General features: G+C 34.6%; 2 protein-coding genes across 3 annotated transcripts; both read left to right on the top strand.

The window, feature by feature from the left end:
- The first annotated feature begins 495 nt into the window (after positions 1 to 495).
- Positions 496 to 5,446, top strand: LOC117323863. 2 transcript variants are annotated; one of them, XM_033879367.1, is made up of 4 exons: positions 496 to 3,013; positions 3,780 to 3,979; positions 4,442 to 4,549; positions 4,756 to 5,446. In XM_033879367.1, the coding sequence occupies exons 2-4, from the start codon at positions 3,788 to 3,790 to the stop codon at positions 4,900 to 4,902; spliced, it is 447 nt and encodes a 148-aa protein (XP_033735258.1). In that variant the 5' UTR covers positions 496 to 3,013; positions 3,780 to 3,787; the 3' UTR covers positions 4,903 to 5,446. The 2 variants fall into 2 exon arrangements, with proteins under 2 accessions (XP_033735258.1, XP_033735257.1); XM_033879366.1 differs by having other exon boundaries at positions 496 to 3,024.
- Positions 5,447 to 10,740: 5,294 nt separating this feature from the next.
- Positions 10,741 to 13,434, top strand: LOC117323861 (cyclic AMP-dependent transcription factor ATF-3-like). Its single transcript, XM_033879363.1, has 3 exons — positions 10,741 to 11,133; positions 11,384 to 11,491; positions 12,468 to 13,434. The coding sequence occupies exons 1-3, from the start codon at positions 10,924 to 10,926 to the stop codon at positions 12,624 to 12,626; spliced, it is 477 nt and encodes a 158-aa protein (XP_033735254.1). The 5' UTR covers positions 10,741 to 10,923; the 3' UTR covers positions 12,627 to 13,434.
- The last annotated feature ends 7,371 nt before the right edge of the window (positions 13,435 to 20,805 follow it).

Raw genomic sequence — 20,805 nt, 5'->3', positions numbered from 1 at the left:
TTATTAAGATGGTTGTTTGTACCTTATGACAAGTGTTATATTATTGTCTTTATTAAGTTTGTCTGCACGAAGGCATTGAAAGTAAATAACTCCGGTAAATATACATGAATAGGAAATCTTTCAAGCTGATATTACATTGTTGTAGTTAAGAATAACAAGGTTACATCAGCATTTATATTAATAAAGATGGTCACGCGTTTTACTATAGAGAATGATGTGTCCTCAGCTGACTTTGTCTTCTGACTGTGAGTGCACATTTATATCTTGATGTTGTCGACTTTTCTTTATTCAAATATGTCAGGGTTTTGATAAACTAAAAACCCATTAAACACAGAAAGGATCAGATGTATTTTATAACAGTTTAGCATTTACAGAGAGATAAACTTTGCATAATTATTTTAATCTGCAAATGTTTTTTTTTTTTTTATGTGACACTATTATGTAAACAATTTTTAAGTGTAACATACACATTGTATTGACCCCCCCCCCCCCCCCCCCCCAACCCCGCCTTAATCGCTGTTTATCGGGCGAGTCATTCACGTGTTGGTATGGGACCATTATTTTATCTTTATTGTACAGGAAACCCAGTTGTTGTAACTTTACATACATCTATATCGACTGAAGTAATATAGAGAATTGTATCAATATAATAAATAACTATTTTGTTATTCATGTTTTACTTATCATTTTATTTATCATTTGTTTTTAATCAATTTAATTACAGTATTTAACGGAGTTTCCTGTGACGCATTGATCATACGAATATTATCATGTGAGAGTCTATGATGCATTAGATTATCTTCTTTTTTTTGGTGATATCATGGATCGTAATTTTATTCCAGTGCCCTGACCAGACAGACAATTTAGTACGTGTAGAAATGTATGTTTTTTATGTGATACATGGTTCAGGGAGGAAACCATTGTAGCTAAGTAGGAATTTAAGCACTTGATTAAAGGACAAACGCTATTTACTGTTTGATCTAAGATGTACCTGCTCACTTTTTTTTGTATTAGTTTGAGTAATGTATCAGACTTTTATATGTATAATATAGTGTGGTATTGGAATATAGAACTATTTTTGGCATTTATTACTCGAGGAGATATTTATTTTGATCATGTATAGCCTGGTTCTGTCATGATGATATGAATGCAATAAGTGATAACTGTTTACCTAATAACTCCTAGCATAAACTGTAAGAAATATGTATTGACATCGCGATTATTTAAATATCAAAGTGATTCTAGTGTAAAAGTTTTACAAATTTCATTAACAATGGTACAAAATGTTACATGTGTTGTAAAAAATATATATGTTAAAACATTGCGTTTGTTTTATACATCAAAGTTAAATTACAGGTATTTAGTGGTATACTAGACATTGAGAATGCTAAAATAGGACTATACCAAAATGACATTTGCAAGAGTTTGTGGAAACCCATTGTAGAAGGTTTGGAATAGCATGATATGCACGCGAGTAACACATTTGGTATGTACAAATATTTTGTGAGACTCGCACAGGAACGTACATGGGTGTATGTAGGAATGGCGTTTTTAAACATTTTCATTTTACTGCATGTAACAGTCACACGTTTCTTTTATTATGCATGTAATGCATTTTCTAAACTATTTCATCTGAATTATTATCAATTCCTTTTGAAGATATAAAAAGTTAAACTTTCATAATGTAAATATATATTTCAATTGCATAGTCACTGATAAATAAATAATATATGAAAAATACGTCCGTTCAATTTTAAGTGTTTTAAAGCCACTATAGAAGTAAGTCATATATACAATATGGTCATGAGGTCGACTATGCTATTTCGGTCCAGAAAGGAACTTTCCAGTCAACGTGTCCCAAATCACATCTAAGTGATGCAAACTATCAAGATTCCTTTAAGTATCACACAAATCGCAACTCAGGAAGTGTCATAACACGTGGTGTCAGGCCATTCTTAGTCATGTCCATAAGGCACGTGTTCGTATTTTTGATAGATGTACTTGTAACCAATTATGATAAGTTCATATATACTTTTATTTACGTATTTCTGTCTAATTTTAGACTGTATAGCAACACATATAGACGAATAATCGAGTGTTGTATCAGAGAGTCGAAGTTTCACTCTAATCATCGTCAAGATCAAAATATGAGGTCAATAGTGCGTCAGATGTATTATATTAACATACATACCTGTCCCAGGATAACAAATCAGGACAAATTACAAAATAGCTATAAAGTAGATGTTCAAATCCGAATTATCAGAAATATCTATATCTGTAACATACACATACATTTTTTGTATATATTACATTAGCATTCAGTGTTTCTGAGTTGTTATATGATGCCTCATAAATACGAAAATCATCAGTTTTGACAGCAGTGAGTGACATATCATATCCCTCTTTTCGTATGCCCACCCTTTCCCTTATGACCTGATAAACATATAAACACTGTATGCTACCTACCATATATTGTATTTATTTTAAAATGCTGACAGGACAATTTTAGAACGGTGGATCAGTTCAGAGACTCAAGTTGTATCTTATTGTTTTCTTATTTTTATCATTCACACAGAATAAAATTCCAAATTTCCTATTTTTCATAAAAACACACATTAATATATGACATCTATAGATTATGAATAAAATGCTATTTTATGTCAGTATCAACAATGCGGTTGTTTTATTTTTTAATCATGCTTCCAGCATACACAATACAGTATAACGCACTTGTGTATAAAGAATTACGCCGAGTATTGTACGGCTTGTTTTAACATATTTATAGACATTTTAGGTTATTCCAATATCCTATTTTAAGAAAACATCTCTACATTTTGTACTTTTCGTGTTGAATCATGTACTCCAATGAACGACCAAAAGATGTTCCGAATAATCACAAATCTATTTATATTGCTGACGAAACTGTCGACATCGGGAGGGGACACGCCAAGCTGATAATTCATACTTGTAACTACCTCTTTCTGAAATGTTGCAGATGCTTTAGAAGATACAGGTAATACTCAGGTACGAATGTAATAACATGCACATGTAACTGGGGACTGATTGTTTGTATTTATACACACGTGGGTTATTTAGACACAACTACCTGTGTATTTTATCAATGGACGTAACACTGTAATACGCTGACCTAGTTGGCTGAGAGAGCTCGCTGTATGTGTATAAGTAGTTTGTCAGCAGACAGCAAATTGCTGCCTACAGAGAAGGTAAACATCACTGAAGTGTCTCGTACTTCATAACCTGGAGGTGTTTATAACATCGTAAAGATTTATTTTGTTGTTGTGTGCTGAGTATAGTATGTATACTATATCGAATTATCATTTAATGTGATTTCATATTCTTCTTTATATCTGAATAAATATAAAATAAATAAGCATTTACGAAGATATGCATGAACAAAACAATAATTTACTTCACTCGATCTGCTTTCTCTCGCATATGTATCAGTTAATCTCTTAACTTGATTAAGATATTTCATACCGCTCGCTAGGTATTATACTATCAAACCTTTTTAATGACTGGCTCTGTTTCTCTTATTTTTCGTTTGCACATAGTAATGACTCTTCAAAGGTTGAGAATAATGATAAGCAGTATCAGAAATTCACCGACACTGACATCATGTTACCTTTTGGCTTTGAAATTTCTAACCCTATTTTTGGTGAATCAAACTCCGATATATTATAAACGTTTCACAACGTCTAAGTGGAAAACAATTGTTTTATAATACATTCAAAAGCAGCGGTTAAATTTCACTTTGTTAGATACAGTGATGGATGCTAACCTAACAGATCCCAGTGAGGACGAGGAATGTAGGCTGGCAGAGGCTGCAATAGCCTGTTTACAGTCCGGACGACTCACTCCACTGATCAAGGAAGAGCTAAAGTATAAAATACAGGCCAAGCGGATGGAGCAAGGCAAAAAAGAACTACAGGTCCAGTTTACAACCCCCAATACATACGAGGTACGTTTTAAACTGTGTAGCAACTAGGAAAACACAAACAGAAAATGAAACCTATGCCTATTAATCAGAGACAAAAAAAAAAACAAAACAAAACAAAACAAAAAAACCCCCCAACAAACAATACACATAAACGTAGAGATAGGCCAATGAAACCATGCAAACATACAGAAAACCTAAACGTAGGGAAACGCCAATTTGTAAACATTATTTCTATTGTCAATTCTTTTTATTTTAAAAGCGATTTTCGCCGAAGTCATTGAATAGATATTATGCAAATGACCATATTAATATACAAGATATCAATCATATATATCAAGGTCAATGTTTGGGATTCATTGTTTTCAGGTGAACACTTTATTAAAGTTAAAATATTGCGCAATAAGTAGCTTTATCACCATAACTAAAGGTGTCTTCAGTCGTCGTTAACTTTATCGTCAGTAAATAACCATTTTAATTTTAAAGCTCACAAATGAGGAAGCGATGAAATCGGACAGGAGGCGTCAACAAAACCGGCTCGCGGCTAAAAAGTTTCGAAAACGGCAGACAACAGTGGCAGTTGCTCTCGAGAAGGTTTGTTACTACGGATAAATGCAATGACTATGCTGTAACTGGATCGATATTGACGTAAAATCATGGTCGAGGGTTTTTCGATGACTTGTATTTCTTAGCTCAACAGGACTAATGGCTACTGTTTTAAATACGAGTCGTTAAAGAAACATATTATATCTTATAAAAACACGTGCATACATATTACAGTTTATTTCTGTTTCTTACAGACGTTGCAGAAATTACAGAATGAAAACGGTCATCTTAACTCTGAGGTTGAACGACTAACCATGGAAAAGTGCTTCTGGCAAGAAAAACTCAACACACTCCTACTCAGTAAAATAGATGGACAGTCAGATCCGTCAGATAACTTCTGAAGATTATTTAAAACAAGTAGAAGAGTAGACATGTTCGCCGATACTTATGTCTGTAGATCAGTTCAGTCCTGATGTAGAACATCATCAAAGTATTCTGTACATGTTGAATTTACATACCATTGTAAGCAATTTATTTTGTTAACAAAGTTTGCATCAACCTGTTTGACCGGATTGAATGAAGTGTCAGGTGATATCAATTCAGGTCTAATGCCAAACCAGTATGTTTACACGGATGTGTTTATCCTTGAATAATAAGGCGAAACCATTACATTGGTACTGTTCTAATTACACAGCTGCTACCCTGCCGACGTCAGAAGGTGTCCATCCTTTTTACAACGTTGTTTTATATGCATTTACAAAAGGTCAAACGGTGAGTGCTGTAGTGGTTTATAAACGGACAAAAGTGGTGCATGTGTGAATGGACGGTCGCTATACGATATGGAGTTTCCTGCTGTGCGTGTGTTTCGCAAGATGTTGAAGTTGTTTTTATGTCATAAATTTATTTTTTCTGTTATAACTTTTATGTATAAACTCTTGAACGAACTTTTTTCTTTGTTGAATATTTAATGCGTTCATTTTTTTAATCAAGAAAATCATAATGACCGGTATCTAAATGTTAAATATAGACCGTAGTGCTATTCATGGGATTTTAATAAAATTATCCAATACCGCGTTTAAAGCTGAGATGCATGCCAATGCAAAATAGCCAGTCAGATAATGGAAGGGGGTCGGTCACTAGAGATTTAAAGATACATACCACCGTAGATCGCAATGTACAAATACTAAAATTGTACTGGAAATGTAACGTTTAATTTAAAACTGTTGACCTACATTATCTATTATATATCTTTTTAAACTGTATATCGTCAGACGTGAATTCTCGGAAACGGTGTATATATTCTGTTAGTAAACATGTGGTAAGTATGTAACGGTTCCGGACACTTGTTATATACGTAAGTGTGTCGTCTACACCGTCAGCATATCCAGTAGTAGACAGAAACATAAGTGTATATTCTCAGAAACATTGCTTTTTTTTGTAAATAACTATAAAGGTGTTTGTTTCACACAAAGAGCACTGCCAAAACACAATTAGTAAGACGAATTCAATGTGTTTTTATCAGTAAATCGGCAGCTGATGTAAAGATAGTATTTCCTGTGGACGAGTTTTAACCGAATGCTATCAAAAATACTTATTTATTAATTAAAGTTATAACAAATTGCGCCGAGTTTCATGGTTGCAGTTTTTTTTAAGATTAAGGTAGAAACATGTACGAAGAAAGATTATATTTGCATATGGTTCCGAATGATCCGATAAAAAACACTTTGAATTCTTTTTATTGCATATTGCGTGGTAACAGAGCATCATACTGATTGCATTGCTTCTATTCCAAACGTATTATGCAATGATTCTATCAAAACTGTATCCATGCTATATACATGGATAGCTATAAACAGATAAATTATCACTCTGACAAACTTTTTTTTGTGTGTGATATTACGATAAATATAAATAGTCTGCACTTCATTTATTAATCTATTTTAGTAAATAAAGATATAATAAGATTTGATTATAGATATCACTACCACGTCTAACCGTGAGATATCCCGAATGTCTAACAGTAATCACATCCATGATATTAAAAATATTATTTATTTTTATAACAATTTTGAAGCAACGTATCAACGTATAGTAATCACTCTTGTTGGTCTGGATGGAAGCGCGCCAGTGGTCTTCATGTGGCAAGAAACCAAAGTACCCGGAGACAACCCATGTTGTTAGACAGGTGACTCCATACCTTTTCACGTCCAATCGGGAAATCGAACCCCGGCCACCTTGGTGGAAGGCAAGTGTACGACCACTGTGTCACCCGACCATCAATAGTTATATTTGTGATAAGTGTCCCAAGTTTCTAGTATAGTAGTTACACCATCAGCGAAATGTTAATGAAATATGTTACCTGTATCAGAATCGAGATTATATTTAACCAAGGGTATGTTTCGGGGGACAGGTTTAGAATATATAATAAACAAATAGGAACAAGTACCACAACAATACCTTTCATCTGCAGTGGTAGCATACTAATGCATATTGTAACACGTAATCAGTATGTTGTCCTGAGGTGTGCTTTATCTTTAGACGCTTGCAAATTTTCAAACCTGATGTAAGCTATTCGGACAATCCAGATTAACATAGAACTGACGAAACACTCTTGGATTTTTTTCCGAGACAGACTTACGTAGAGTTCCGTGTTGATATGGATTTTTATAGCAAAGGTCAGAGGCACGTGATCAGTTTATCGATCAGGTTTAAGCTGCCTTTCGTTTTCATTCGGTGATAAAAGTAAGTGTTGGTTTTCGTTTTCGTTTGCCGGAAGGTAAGTAATTCGGTTCGAGGATTATTAAAAACCTAAATGTTCAATACTATGTATTTGTCGATTGGTACTCAATTGCTACCCGATAGGCTGCCTCCTTGATGTTGCTGTATCACCAAGTCGTGGTGACTAAATACGGGTCAATTAGGAATACACAGCCGACTTCATACACACGCGAGCACCACAGTAAACGTCACACGACCCTCTATTTGCAAGTATACCACTTTCATAAACAGTTTATCACATTCAGAGTGTTTGTCTAGCCGTCGCATCGATGAACGGGACTTGAGCAAGATGATAATGGCAGGTAAGCAAGGCTATTGTTTATTCAGTTGATGATGGTTATTAATTGATAAACATATACTTACTTAATGATTTAAAACAATTAGCCAAGTTAAACTCTCTAAGCTTCAAAGTACCATCTCTATAAACCACTCGCACTTTATAAAGGATCTATAGGACGTTACGTGTTAATGAGCAATGATTAAACGTCATGTGTTTTTTAAAAATAAAACTTAGCGTTTTACTAGTCGCCAATGAAAGTACTATTACCTAACGTCACTTCCCGAGTAATTGACAAATTATTCGAACTAACAATATTGGGGAAATTTCTAAATGATTTAAGGAAGTAAGTGAATCCAACGTCGCTATATGAGTTAAAAGGAATCCAATGTGGAAGTGTTTTTGTGTCATCGCATAGAAAGAGCCTTGGAATGTTTACACGATAACTTAAAGACATTTAACACCACTCATTGTTGTAATGGGGGTAAGTCATCTGTATCTATTGATAAGCAGTGTTAACATGAATCGGACTTAATGTGAGAAATGTGTTACCTTCAAGGTGAGTTAGGACATACCATATCATTAAGGGAATAAAGACACTGATTCCTGCCCATTTGTGTAGACGCCGTTCAAAACCAGCGCTATATTGATATTAATCATAACATTTTGTAAAGTCTTATATCATATACAATATTACAAAAATAATAACAATACATGTTGTCCTCATTTCATCTTAGCATTTAAATTTTATTTCATTCAGCATTTCTCGCTTGTTTCTAGAGCTGCCGAGTGTAAAGCTGTGCTAATTTATCAAGTGAATATAAACACTCTTTCCCTTAACGGCATTTATTTTGTGCCAACCCAATAGAGGAAAGAAAATCGAAATTATTTTAATCTCTTGTCGCTCCCTCGGATTATCAGAATCATGTTCATCCACACATACCATTATACACATATGCATGCCAGTTTCAAAATAGATTCATTTTTATCCGAATTTTACAATACAATTTAATTTTTGTGTTTATGCCAGTTTCACAATATAACTCTACTTTTGTTTTCATGCCAGTTTCTCAACACAATCTTGTTTTTAGTTTTGCGTCATTTTCACAATACAACTTAGTATCATGTATGCCAGTTTAAAAATACAACTAAAGTTTTGTTTTTATGCCAGTTTCACAATATAACTTATTTTGGGTTTTGAGCCAGTTTCACGATATAACTTAATAGTTTTATGCCTGTTTCACTGTACAACTTAGTTTTTGGTTTTTACGCAACTTTCATAAATACAGCTTATTTTATTTTATACCAGTTTCACAATACAACTTGATTTTCTAGTTTTATGCCTTTTTCCCGATAAAACTTTGTTTTTGTTTTATGCCAGTTTGACAATACAATTTCATTTTTGTTTAATGCGAATTACACAATTCAATATTGATTTAGTTTTATGTCAGTTTCACAATACAATCAATCTTGTTTTTATGCCAGTTTCAAAATACAAATGTCTACACAGAACGTAGATGATTAATACGGATTTCTGCACCCATTATATCCCTTTTTGTACCATTTTAATGATTTTATTCCATAAAATAATTTATTGCACATTAATATATTATTATATACAAGTTTTATATCCTGTTTAATAATAAACCAAAAAGTATCAACTGCTTATGGATCATTATCATTGGTGTATAGTACCCTGATATTCTGATATAACCCAACCTTACAATTCATTAAAATATCACATATAGTATCCTCGTTATAGTAACTAATCGACCGAATAAGCATTTTGATATACATATAATAAAATAGCTTTTCCTTTATCTATATGGAAATATTATCATATTCATCTTAATTGACATGGGTCAAATTGGTGATAGATTGTTATTTTGTCTATTTGATGTACATAATATTTATCATCGATATAACGTACTAAATGATTATTAGTTAAACATTAATTATACTGTGCAAAACTGTTGTGCATGAATTGAATATATTGACAGAGGTCATCAATTGTTAAAAATTAGAAAATAGTAATCCGTTATCTTATTGATATCCATAATGTATACAAGAAACTAATGATATACAATAAGTTACAACAATGTGAAATTCTTCAGTATGCATTTTTCATAGGAAATTTTTGCTCTGAGTAATGTCAAATTTATTGTTGTTGTTTTTAAAAAAATTTTTTTTCTAACTGTTTCATGGTGTTAATTACAATAAGCTTTCATGCGATTCAACAGCTTTACTCTTAACTCCTCTATTTTGATAAGTTACTGGTTTATCGCCTATATGATTCCACCTGTTGCCAGGTTTCGTTTCCTAAATATATATTCGACTATAGTCTTTGATCTGTCTGCTATAGTTAGTTACACTAACTTAAATATTTCTTTATCATGTTGTGTATTCTGTGATACTTGTTTTACTCTCCATCAATATGGACGTATGGACGATTTTTTCTATTAAGTGTTTTCCTTGCGAGCATCTAGCTGCTTTAATCAATACAGACAGCAAATCATATACAACAATAGTTAACTACGGTTGCACGACAAAAATGACAAAAATGACAAAAATTCGATAAACATCACACAGTCACCTTATATGAATCCTGTTATTTATTCTCTAATTATGACAAAGGAATGTTCGCCGAGTAACCATTTCCATTGTTAACGTTAGGGTTTGCGGTCATGAAAGAAAGAAAAATATCCATGGCACTTTGTCTTGCGAGACAGGTAGCAGTAATATATTAATATTCACTTCGATGGCCATGTGTTCAAATCAAATAATTTATCAGAGTTGCTTCCCTTAGGTCATATCAACTTGCTGCTCCAAAGTATCTATCATCTGTTTGTAACAATAACTTTGATTATCATTTAAAAAACTGATATCGTCCTCTTATAGGTTATTTCAAGACTTTCATATTAAAATCTCGCTATATCAATGTTCCATGTATAGCTTAAAGTTGTTTCTGATTGGTTGTTTTAGCAGAAAAGTCATATCTATTTATATGTGACATAGAGTTTTTGTGACAAAAGTTATTTTGATAGTAGTTTCATCATTTCTAAAAATAGATAAAGTGCTTACGTTTCTTTTTATATTGTTGAAAACACCATCGATTCGAAGGTGCTTGGAAGACAGTAGAAAGTAAAACCGTTCAAACACAAGTGTTACGCACAGGTCTATTCAATACTATATAATTTACCATCTACATGTCAACAAGGTTAGTTTTGGCCAAATCCAGGGAGCTATCATCGACAATTAACATGTTTTAATTACTACCTCTAGACGTTTTGCCTGCAGGTTGGAATTCTTAAACTGAGATGTGAATTATTTTAGTGAAAACAATAAACTGTTAATATATTTATAACATATGCCCTTCACCTTTCCAGCCATAATGAATACTGCCCATAGTTGTGGTCCAGTGGACGAGGAGCTGGCTAAAGCCGTACGTGCTTGTGAGGATACAGACAGCATACTGCCTATACTTAAGGAAGAACTTAAATGTACCATACAAAAAAGACGACTAGCTGAGGGCAAGACAGAACTGACCGTACAATTCACACCCCCAACCAAACAGGAGGTGGGCCAGTTCAAATCTTAATGTCACAATTAATTTACCCCATTTTTTTTCTTTTTATGTTGTCCCACAATGTTGATGATGTAGCTTAGTTCCTACTGCCTGTTTGTGGATAAACTTTAGGACATTTATTCTGCTTTACATTTTTTTCATTGAATCATTAAATTAAATTATTTCATCGATAAAGTATCCAAAAGACTATCTGTGGATAATAACGTGTTGTGGTAATCAATTAATTGCTACTATTTTACAGCTTAGTCCCGAAGAAATTATAAAGAAAGAAAATAGAAGAGAACAGAACCGAAGGGCTGCTCGGAAATTCCGCCGGAAACAAGCGGAATTAGCACGTGGTTTTCAACAGGTACATCTACATTATAGTTAAAGAAACATCTAACGTGGCGTAATAGGAAATCTCAAACCCCATAAATATATGATTTCGAAACAATGATATCTTATTCATAGATTCCAATATTTAGTTAACCGGTTACAAGTTTACTACTTCACAATTCGTCATAAAATTATTTTTGTGATATACCATATCAAAATTATACTGCGAACTGCTAATGAAAGTAATGAATAGGTATTCAGCAAAAAATATTTTATATTGAGTTGTATTTTGCCGCTTAAATGCTGCTATAAGCAGAATGTATATGTTTCAAAGCATTCAGGCCTCCGCCCCCAAAGGAACAATTGTTGACCCCTTGGCAATATAATGTCGACCAGTTTCCACACTCATTGAATCCACTGACTTGTTCAGAGAATAGTCAAACTGGTATATAATACACTCGGTGTTAATATCCATGTTTTGTTTTATTTAGTATCAAGTAAATGTGAACAACATGTATAGTTAAGAACTACCTCTACTCATTGCGTCTGTCAGGAGAACGTGTTGTCTTCTTGTACTTGCTGATTTTTGTTAAAGAATGTTGTGTGTTTAAATCCAGTTTATATATTCTTCTGTCATTTAAATACAACTGACATTATGTTGAACATACATTTTGTATGTTAAATTTTCTCTACATTTCAAATCGTCTTTGTATCTATGTAATCGCTTTATGAAAAACTCTTTCCTGATTTCAGCTTAGTGTTGTTTTATTTTGGTTTTGCATTTGTTTAAAAATCTTCATAGTTACGATTATACACTTTATAAGTGTATGCTGCAGTAATTGTTTGTGTTTGCCCTACTGTACGGACACCATGGGATATTTTGTCATTATGTGCGAGCTAGCGCTACATATAGTTGTAATAGCAAGGAACAATTGAAATTACGCGAAATAGTTATATACGGAGAATCCCTTATTAAACATCAAATAACGCACGTTTCTTGTTTTTTACAGAGAATTAAACAATTAGAAACAGAAAATGTAAGACTGAGAGAACAATTACGGCGGCTTACCCAGGAAAAGGGCTATATACAAGGAAAAGTACATGCCCATCACGCCATGTGTGAAAACAGTGGTGTCCCTGATGTGTCGATGTTACTACCGTCACAATGATCTCCATGTGGTGGTCTCCTGTCTGACATCTGATTACAACCAAACTACTGACATTATTTATCTCGATACGCAGTCATCAGCTTTTATCTCGTGTGAATATGTCTTATGCAGAGAGGACTGTATCTCTAATGTGCCAATTTAATCTTGCCTTGATCAGAAACTGTCGATATGAGCTCATTTCCCCCCGAGAAATATGACAAATTTGAATATAACCATTCCAGATGATATCAATAACACATCCATATCTAGGTTGCACAACGTTAATGATTATAATATAGTATTGCTGCTATTGTTTACCATTAACTTTTGACATACATATTTCTCTCTACAAAAATACTATTTATGTTATGGACGTCAATGACGTCATAATGTTTTTTTACATATAATTTGTAATATTACGCATTCGAAGAATTCTTGTCTAACTCTTAAAGTCGTGTATGTGATTAGTAAATTATGAACGGAAACTGTTGATGCCGTATTGGTACTGAGATGCTTATCATTTGTTTTATAACCGCATTTATTTTGACATTTTATCGTTAACATTCTAGTCAATAATTATAATGTTATAATTTCATAATCATTCCGATATCATTACTTACGTATCCGTCATGAAGCTGCTTAATTTATAAACCTCAATTACCTCATATTTAAGACATCAACATATTACCTCATTAGACGGGTAGGTGGATGCCTGATGTTCTCTTCATAAGTGAGAGTGCTAATATTATATCTTATGTAGGTGGGCAGGTGCTGGCGTTATATCTCATAAAGGCATGATATCCTCTAGATCTAGTGAGGGAGTTGGAGTTGGGAGATGGGTTGGTGGGTGGGTAGTGGTGGGATACCTTATATAGGCGCTTGTCTGTGTGTGTGGGTGTGCGTGTGAGTGAGGGTGTGTGTGTGTGAGTGTGTGTATGTATGTATATTACCAAACGGTAGATCGTGCGTTCGAGGCCCGGTCATACGATTCTTCGTCATTTTGTTACTTTATATATGTTATATATCTAGTGACGTTGCAATAACACAATGTATCATGTGAACTATGTTTTGTTGATTCGATTAAAGATTTGAATTTTCTGTCGCAGTTGGTATGAGTTTAAATGCTGTAATATTTATATGCATTTCGCATCCATCTATTTATATATATACATTGCGATCATATGGGACCCCAAAGCTGCCTTATATGATAAATGCCTTTATATGATTTGATTTTACTATTATATGATATCATTTCATCATTATATGATGTGATATTGCCATTATATGATATCATTTTGCTATAGTATTGTACGAGTTTTATATTATATGATTTTTTTTTATCATATGATCGGATGTTTTCATTATATGATGTTATTTTATCAGTATATGACGTGGTTTCACCATTGTTATAAATCAAGACTATATGATGACAATACACAATAACATGTATATGACAACACGTTGCCATTATATGACAGCGCTTCCACATTATATGCTATCATTTCATCATTATATGATATCATTTCACTATTATATGATAGCAAGATATGCTAATGAGAAAGCGCTCACGTGGCCAGGCACGGTACAAATATTTTGGACAAAATCACCTGTACACCGGCGCGCGGGCTCGCATCTGCTCAGCATCCAGTAGGCCTAGGAGTCTCCATGCCCTCCGACAACAGTGGTTGGTCTAGTCCTATAAAAATCGCCAGAAATACCTTTATATAAAAACAAGGGAACCTAGTTTTCAGCTCGTCTCTTCGAAGAAGAGAGACAGCTTATGATGTCACCCCGGCGTCGATGTTGGCTTTCCGACTTTCCAATTGGACACACCCTTCCCTGTTTTGAATTTCGCGGCGGCACATCGTGATTGTACATGTACTCTCGGTAATGGTGTTACACAAACGACAAGTTGACAATTCTGCTTTGTTTTGGGAGTGCAACCTCCTTACCACAACCGAGTTATATGCGGACTGGTGTTTCCTTTAATATTTCATGTTAAAATTTAATTTTCAATAAAAAAAAGTTATATGTATATAAAATTATAATTATCGTTTCTCCTTGAAATAGAAGTTCTCCAAACTTTCAAGTAGAGTACTAGACTGACTCGCTCAACGAGTACCAGTTGGCTAACTCAATGAGTACGGAGTTGCGCACTAATATATTTGAGGAGTACTGGACTGGTACACTTGAGGAGTACCAGGCATGTTCACCGACGGAGAATGGGCTGGCTCACTTAAGGAGTACGGGGATGGTTCACTTACGGAGTACGTGCTAGGTCACTTAACGAATACGGGCTGGCTAACTCACGGAGCACAAGCTGGCACTCTTAAAAAGTACGGGCGGGCTTACTTAAGGAGTAAAGTTTGGGTCTCACCAATGGTAACGGGACTGGCACACCAAAGGAGTACGTGGCTAGTTTACTCAAGGAGTACGGGGCTGGTTCATTTAATTTTAACGAGGCTGGTTCACTTAAGGAGTACAGACTAGATCACTCAAGGAGTACCGTGCTGACTCATTCCAAGAGTACGGGGCTGGTTCACTTAAGTTTAACGAGGCTGGTTCACTTAAGGAGTACAGACTAGATCACTCAAGGAGTACGGGGCTGGCTTATTCCAAGAGTACGGGGCTGGTTCACTTAAGTTTAACGAGGCTGGTTCACTTAAGGAGTACAGACTAGATCACTCAAGGAGTACGGGGCTGGCTTATTCCAAGAGTACGGGGCTGGCTCACTTAAGTTTAACGAGGCTGGTATGGGGCTGGCTTATTCCAAGAGTACGGGGCTGGTTCACTTAAGTTTAACGAGGCTGGTTCACTTACGGAGTACAGACTAGATCACTCAAGGAGTATGGGGCTGGCTCATTCCAAGAGTACGGGGCTGGTTCACTTAAGTTTAACGAGGCTGGTTCACTTAAGGAGTACAGACTAGATCACTCAAGGAGTACCGTGCTGGCTCATTCCAAGAGTACGGGGCTGGTTCACTTAAGTTTAACGAGGCTGGTTCACTTAAGGAGTACAGACTAGATCACTCAAGGAGTATGGGACTGGCTTATTCCAAGAGTAAGGGGCTGGTTCACTTAAGTTTATCAAGGCTGGTTCACTTAAGTTTATCAAGGCTGGTTCACTTAAGGAGTACAGACTAGATCACTCAAGGAGTATGGGACTGGCTCATTCCAAGACTACGGGGCTGGTTCACTTAAGTTTAACGAGTGTGGTTCATTTAAGGAGTACAGACTAGATCACTCAAGGAGTATGGGGCTGGCTCATTCCGAGGCTGGTTCACTTAAGGAGTACAGACTAGATCACTCAAGGAGTACGGGGCTGGCTTATTCCAAGAGTACGGGGCTGGTTCACTTAAGTTTAACGAGGTTGGTTCACTTAAGGAGTACAGACTAGATCACTCAAGGAGTACGGGGCTGGTTTATTCCAAGAGTACGGGGCTGGTTAATTTAAGAAGAACGGGATGACTCACTTAAGGTTAACGAGGCTGGTTCACTTAAGGAGTGAGTACAGACTAGATCACTCAATGAGTACGGGACTGGCTTACTTAAGGAATACGAGGCTAGCTGGCTCAAGGAGAACAGGTCTGACTCATTTAAAGGAGTACGGGGCTAGCTCGCTCAAGGAGAACAGGTCAGACTCATTTAAAGGAGCACGGGGCTGGCTCGCTCAAGGATCACGGGACTTGCTCTTTGAAGGAATAATGGATTTGGTATCAAGATGATTAATCACCTTACCCTCTGAAGAATTGCTGGATTGACCCTGTAGAGGTCTATTGGACGTAAATAAACGTTAAAAATATATCGTGGAACTGTTTGAAATCATGACATTCAATAATAAATTAATGGTTGACGGCAAAAGGTTTATCATAGGCATGACAAAAGGGAGGATGCTACTTTTAAAATGTATGTGTTAATTATGAGTGGCCAACGTCCCCTTGACGATTAGCTCTTTTTTTTTTATCACATTTGCTTACCTTGTAAGACCACTGGTCATGTCAGCTCGGTTTTTATCAAATTCGATATCAATGATTTATAATCGGAGGAATATATCTGTTTAATATGGTTTTACTGCGCATGCTACACGTTGAGTGCTTCCTTCGCATATTTATCAACTACTTTACTTTCTTATTTGCAGTAATGAACGAGAATCCAACACAATGTAAGAAGACATGTCATTTGAAGCCAAACATTCACTTACAACATATCGCTTCAGCTTAAATCCCAACAAAATCAGCAGGATCAAATAGCTATAATCGGAAGCTCTTTTGATAACCACCTTTTCCACCAAAGTATTGGGGCAACGTTGGTAAAAATTATCAACTAAGTGACTAAATTTGGTATAATGATCTTTGCATGGAGGTTAACCTTCGCTTAGATTGGATTTCCTAAGTTCGCATAAATCCATTATGAACAACGTTTATCAATCGCTTGAGTAGTTGCTTAACAAAACATTTATCCAAAAGTTTCACTACAAGCATCTTTCATAGTACAATGATGCCCTAGTAGTAGTCCTATTGGGGCCCTGCCTGTTACAGAGGTGGAATATGGACTTTGAACGAAAAATCTTCAACATCTTCTCCTAAAACGTTTCTTTTTTCAAACATATTTATTTTCACACTCTTTGCATTAGCGATTCATGGTAAATATGTCCAGAAAGCCAATGTTGTTATGACCTCACGACTGTTGAAAAAATAAAATTCTTTTTCTTTATATTTACCTTATGATTGTTTTTCATTTCATCTGTTAAAGCACCAAATAATTGAAAAAATGCATTTGGTCATACTTTAACCTTGGAGTGACATCGGAGAGAGAACAGCCGTTTTCTTGGGAAAGTGTCAGACAGTTCTTGGCACGGCCTTAGCCACCTTCATAACAATACACAAACAAAATGTAGTAGGAATACATTTTAGCCGGACTGGTTTACATATGTGCAATAAGTGTGAATGCGCAATGACCATTTTCGTTTCTGTTTTGACTTTTTCCCAATAAAATATTAATGGAATATGGTAGAATTAACTCAAATAAAACGATGAAATTAATAAAATGTTATAAAATCGATCAAAAACGATGCTACTGAGGACCTACATTTTGTATTTCCCTGTAGTTGGCAATGTTTAGCGATTCCATTAATTGTCCCGGCTGTTACGTCTATTAGTATAACGCCGAAAAAAATGAATGCCGCTATTATTTTTGGATCAAATTAGATAAAAACACAGGTTAAAATAAAAATAAAAGGAATTATTCTTGTTTTTTATAGTGTGCTGATTGCGTATTTGTATTCTAACAAACCTGAACAAAAACTCAATAGCATATACAGTATATACACTGTACTGTATATACAACTCAAACAAGTAGTGACCCAAAATCAAATTGTCTAATACAACATGCTTAATTGGCATTTTCGAAGGACTGTTCAACTGGAAATTTCCCTTCGGATTGCGATTGAAGAAACTTTGTGGTCGGGTACTACCTGACCGTCGGGTAGAACTGTAATAGCCTGGTTGAGAGGCAATCTGTTCAATAGACATGTGACACTGACATTTGCAAAAGCATTGCTATTGTTATTTAGAACAATTACGAGAAAGGAATTAAAGTTAACAACCATAAAATATTATATGTCAAAACAAATAGAAACAACAAGACGGCCACGCCACAGGCAAACATGACAGCAGAAACATTCATATTAATTAAAAACACAAAAGACAATGCCAGATTCCCCCTTCAACAAAACTTCCACGACAAAGCTAGCTGCCAATAGAGGATGTTTACATCACATTAGACAGAATCGGTATGCTTTGCCTTTGTCTCAAATGGTTGCATCTGATTTTTTTACTGTCATATCTCAGACACAAAAGATTTCCGGATTATCTCCGAAAACGACTAACGAGTAAACGAGGAGAGATAATTCGGAGTAAAAATTTCGCAGATGTCTTCAGAATTAAGAATTGATTAATCCCTATTAATACATAATAAAAGAAAAGAAAAAATAGGCAATGACCCTTTATGCCAAACTTTATCGCTTGTTTTACCGAATATCAATCTTAATTCCTTGTTTTCATCTGGACTTCCTATTACTGTTTGACATAAAATAATTATTATTTAAACTAGCAAAACTACATGTAGTTAGCTAATGTTAGTCAAGTGGTTAATAAGCTACTTAAGCATTCCTTTAGCCGATCCTGGCGAAAGCCGTGCGATATATTGATTACGTCCAGATAACTAAGGTAAACTAATACAAAATAGCACTACAGCTGAGATTCATGTTATATTTCAATTATGGATGATACATAATTTAGTTTATAGGTAATACAAGATTAGACAATTTGATATGGACTGTTATGTTATTCATTTTTTTTATCTTCCTGGTAGATGCTGGGGTTGTGAAAACCTGAGTCTCTGTATGAAGTAAACAAACCATCTCGGCCCGAGGAAAAAAATATTCGTGCATTTAAGACACCACAGGTACAAACTTTTTCGCAACTCTGATTAAGGTCATTGCAATTAGTGCATGTACAATTTGAAACTGTAGTATCCACTATCGGTTTTTGATAAATATTGAAGACGATATGTGAAAAACACATTACTATTGAATTGTCATTATGGTCTTTATGTCGCAATCTGATATACCACAAACGTCTATGATAACTGTGATGATACAAACATTTCTCATTCACATTGTATCACTTCGTGTATATTTATTTATATAATGTATATATCTAAATGTGACCATTCAGGAATATCACGTAGATCAAAGTATTATCGAATTATGCTTAAAGGGAGACAACTCTTAAGTTGGTTTATTTATCAATTCTATGTTACATGATAATAGTATTAGTATAGTAATTATTCTATGAACAATAAATAAGAATAAAAAAAACTTAAATGGATTATTACTCATGCTTAATTACCCATATAGCGGTTTCCTTTCTTCACAAATATTCGCAAGAGAAGAAAGGGGTCAGCATCCAGGCAGTATAGGAAATGAAGTGAATTATGCACACGCATCACGGATTTCTGCCTGTCCATAACGACACATTTCCAGTTTTCTATTACTTAACAGCTTATAGTAAACGTATATAAAAATAGCGTTAACCGTCCCAAGTAAACTCACGTGTCCTCATCAATCTGATTAAACTACTCAGGATAATAAATATAACTAGACAAGGAATAATGTTCTCGTCAATGACCTGGTGACATAATACAGGTAGGTGAGGATGAATATTGGTAATTTGAAGTTTATATGGACATGCATAAAGGTTAAATATATTGCATCACGAACAAAACATTAAATACAAAAAAAAAAAAAAAAGAAAAAAAAAAAAAAAAAAAAGAAGCAATGTCTTACATGAACCAATAATTTTGTCTTTAATATATATACTATTAACTATATTTTCTGAATATAATAGTGGTCCAATCTCTTTTTACCATTCCATTTATTTTTGGAGTTTAACCCCACGACTTTGGGAGCTTCACGTCATGTAGCTTACATCAGTATCTATATCCGTATACAAAACACCTACCATTTCGGAAATGATTAGCCATTTCATTACTTTAATGCATCTGTTACCTTTGACCTCTTCACCTCTGAAATTTGAAACTTAAATCTATACCTACATTATTCTAATATACAAATGACCAACCGTTTCCGAGAAAATCAATATTCCGCACACGTGTCATCAAAGGCCGTAACATGTCATTGATCATAGGGTCACCAATGTGGTCTTGATAGAATGGAAACAATATAATATATTTCCATTACATAGCATTGTGGTTACATAGATTGATTACATGTTTGTACGTGCCGGGCTGACGAAACGCCATGTCGCCCGCTCGCTATTGAGTGGATTTAGACAGTCTGACCACACATGATTGCTTCGTGATTTTAATTGTATAATTAATTATTATTTGTCATGCAGGATTGAACTTTAATTTTATAGTATATTTTAAATGTTGACCTCTTTAGAAAGTGCGGTAACTCATTTTAATAATAACCCAGCATACATATGTATGTATTATTTTTCATTTTGTCAATATTCAAATTAAGCTCTGGACAACAATCTCTCTGTCATGTTAATCTGTTCATGGCCATGGCACTAATTTCAGTTCTACTTGATAATTGAATCAATTCTGTACAATAATGTCTAAATAATAAACTACAATGTGAGGTAAAATTGTTCAATTTAACAATATGAACCCGT

This window comes from Pecten maximus, chromosome 3 (genome assembly GCF_902652985.1).
Source record: "Pecten maximus chromosome 3, xPecMax1.1, whole genome shotgun sequence".
Taxonomy (NCBI): domain Eukaryota; kingdom Metazoa; phylum Mollusca; class Bivalvia; order Pectinida; family Pectinidae; genus Pecten; species Pecten maximus.
Note: the sequence above shows the minus strand (reverse complement) of the source record. Positions and strands in the feature narration are given on the sequence as shown.

Coding starts and splice junctions, on each gene's coding strand:
- LOC117323863 (XM_033879367.1), top strand. CDS start 3,788: ATGGATGCTAACCTAACAGATCCCAGTGAGGACGAGGAATGTAGGCTG. Junction 3,980..4,441: donor CAACCCCCAATACATACGAG/GTACGTTTTAAA, acceptor TTAATTTTAAAG/CTCACAAATGAGGAAGCGAT. Junction 4,550..4,755: donor TGGCAGTTGCTCTCGAGAAG/GTTTGTTACTAC, acceptor TGTTTCTTACAG/ACGTTGCAGAAATTACAGAA.
- LOC117323861 (XM_033879363.1), top strand. CDS start 10,924: ATGCCCTTCACCTTTCCAGCCATAATGAATACTGCCCATAGTTGTGGT. Junction 11,134..11,383: donor CACCCCCAACCAAACAGGAG/GTGGGCCAGTTC, acceptor ACTATTTTACAG/CTTAGTCCCGAAGAAATTAT. Junction 11,492..12,467: donor TAGCACGTGGTTTTCAACAG/GTACATCTACAT, acceptor TGTTTTTTACAG/AGAATTAAACAATTAGAAAC.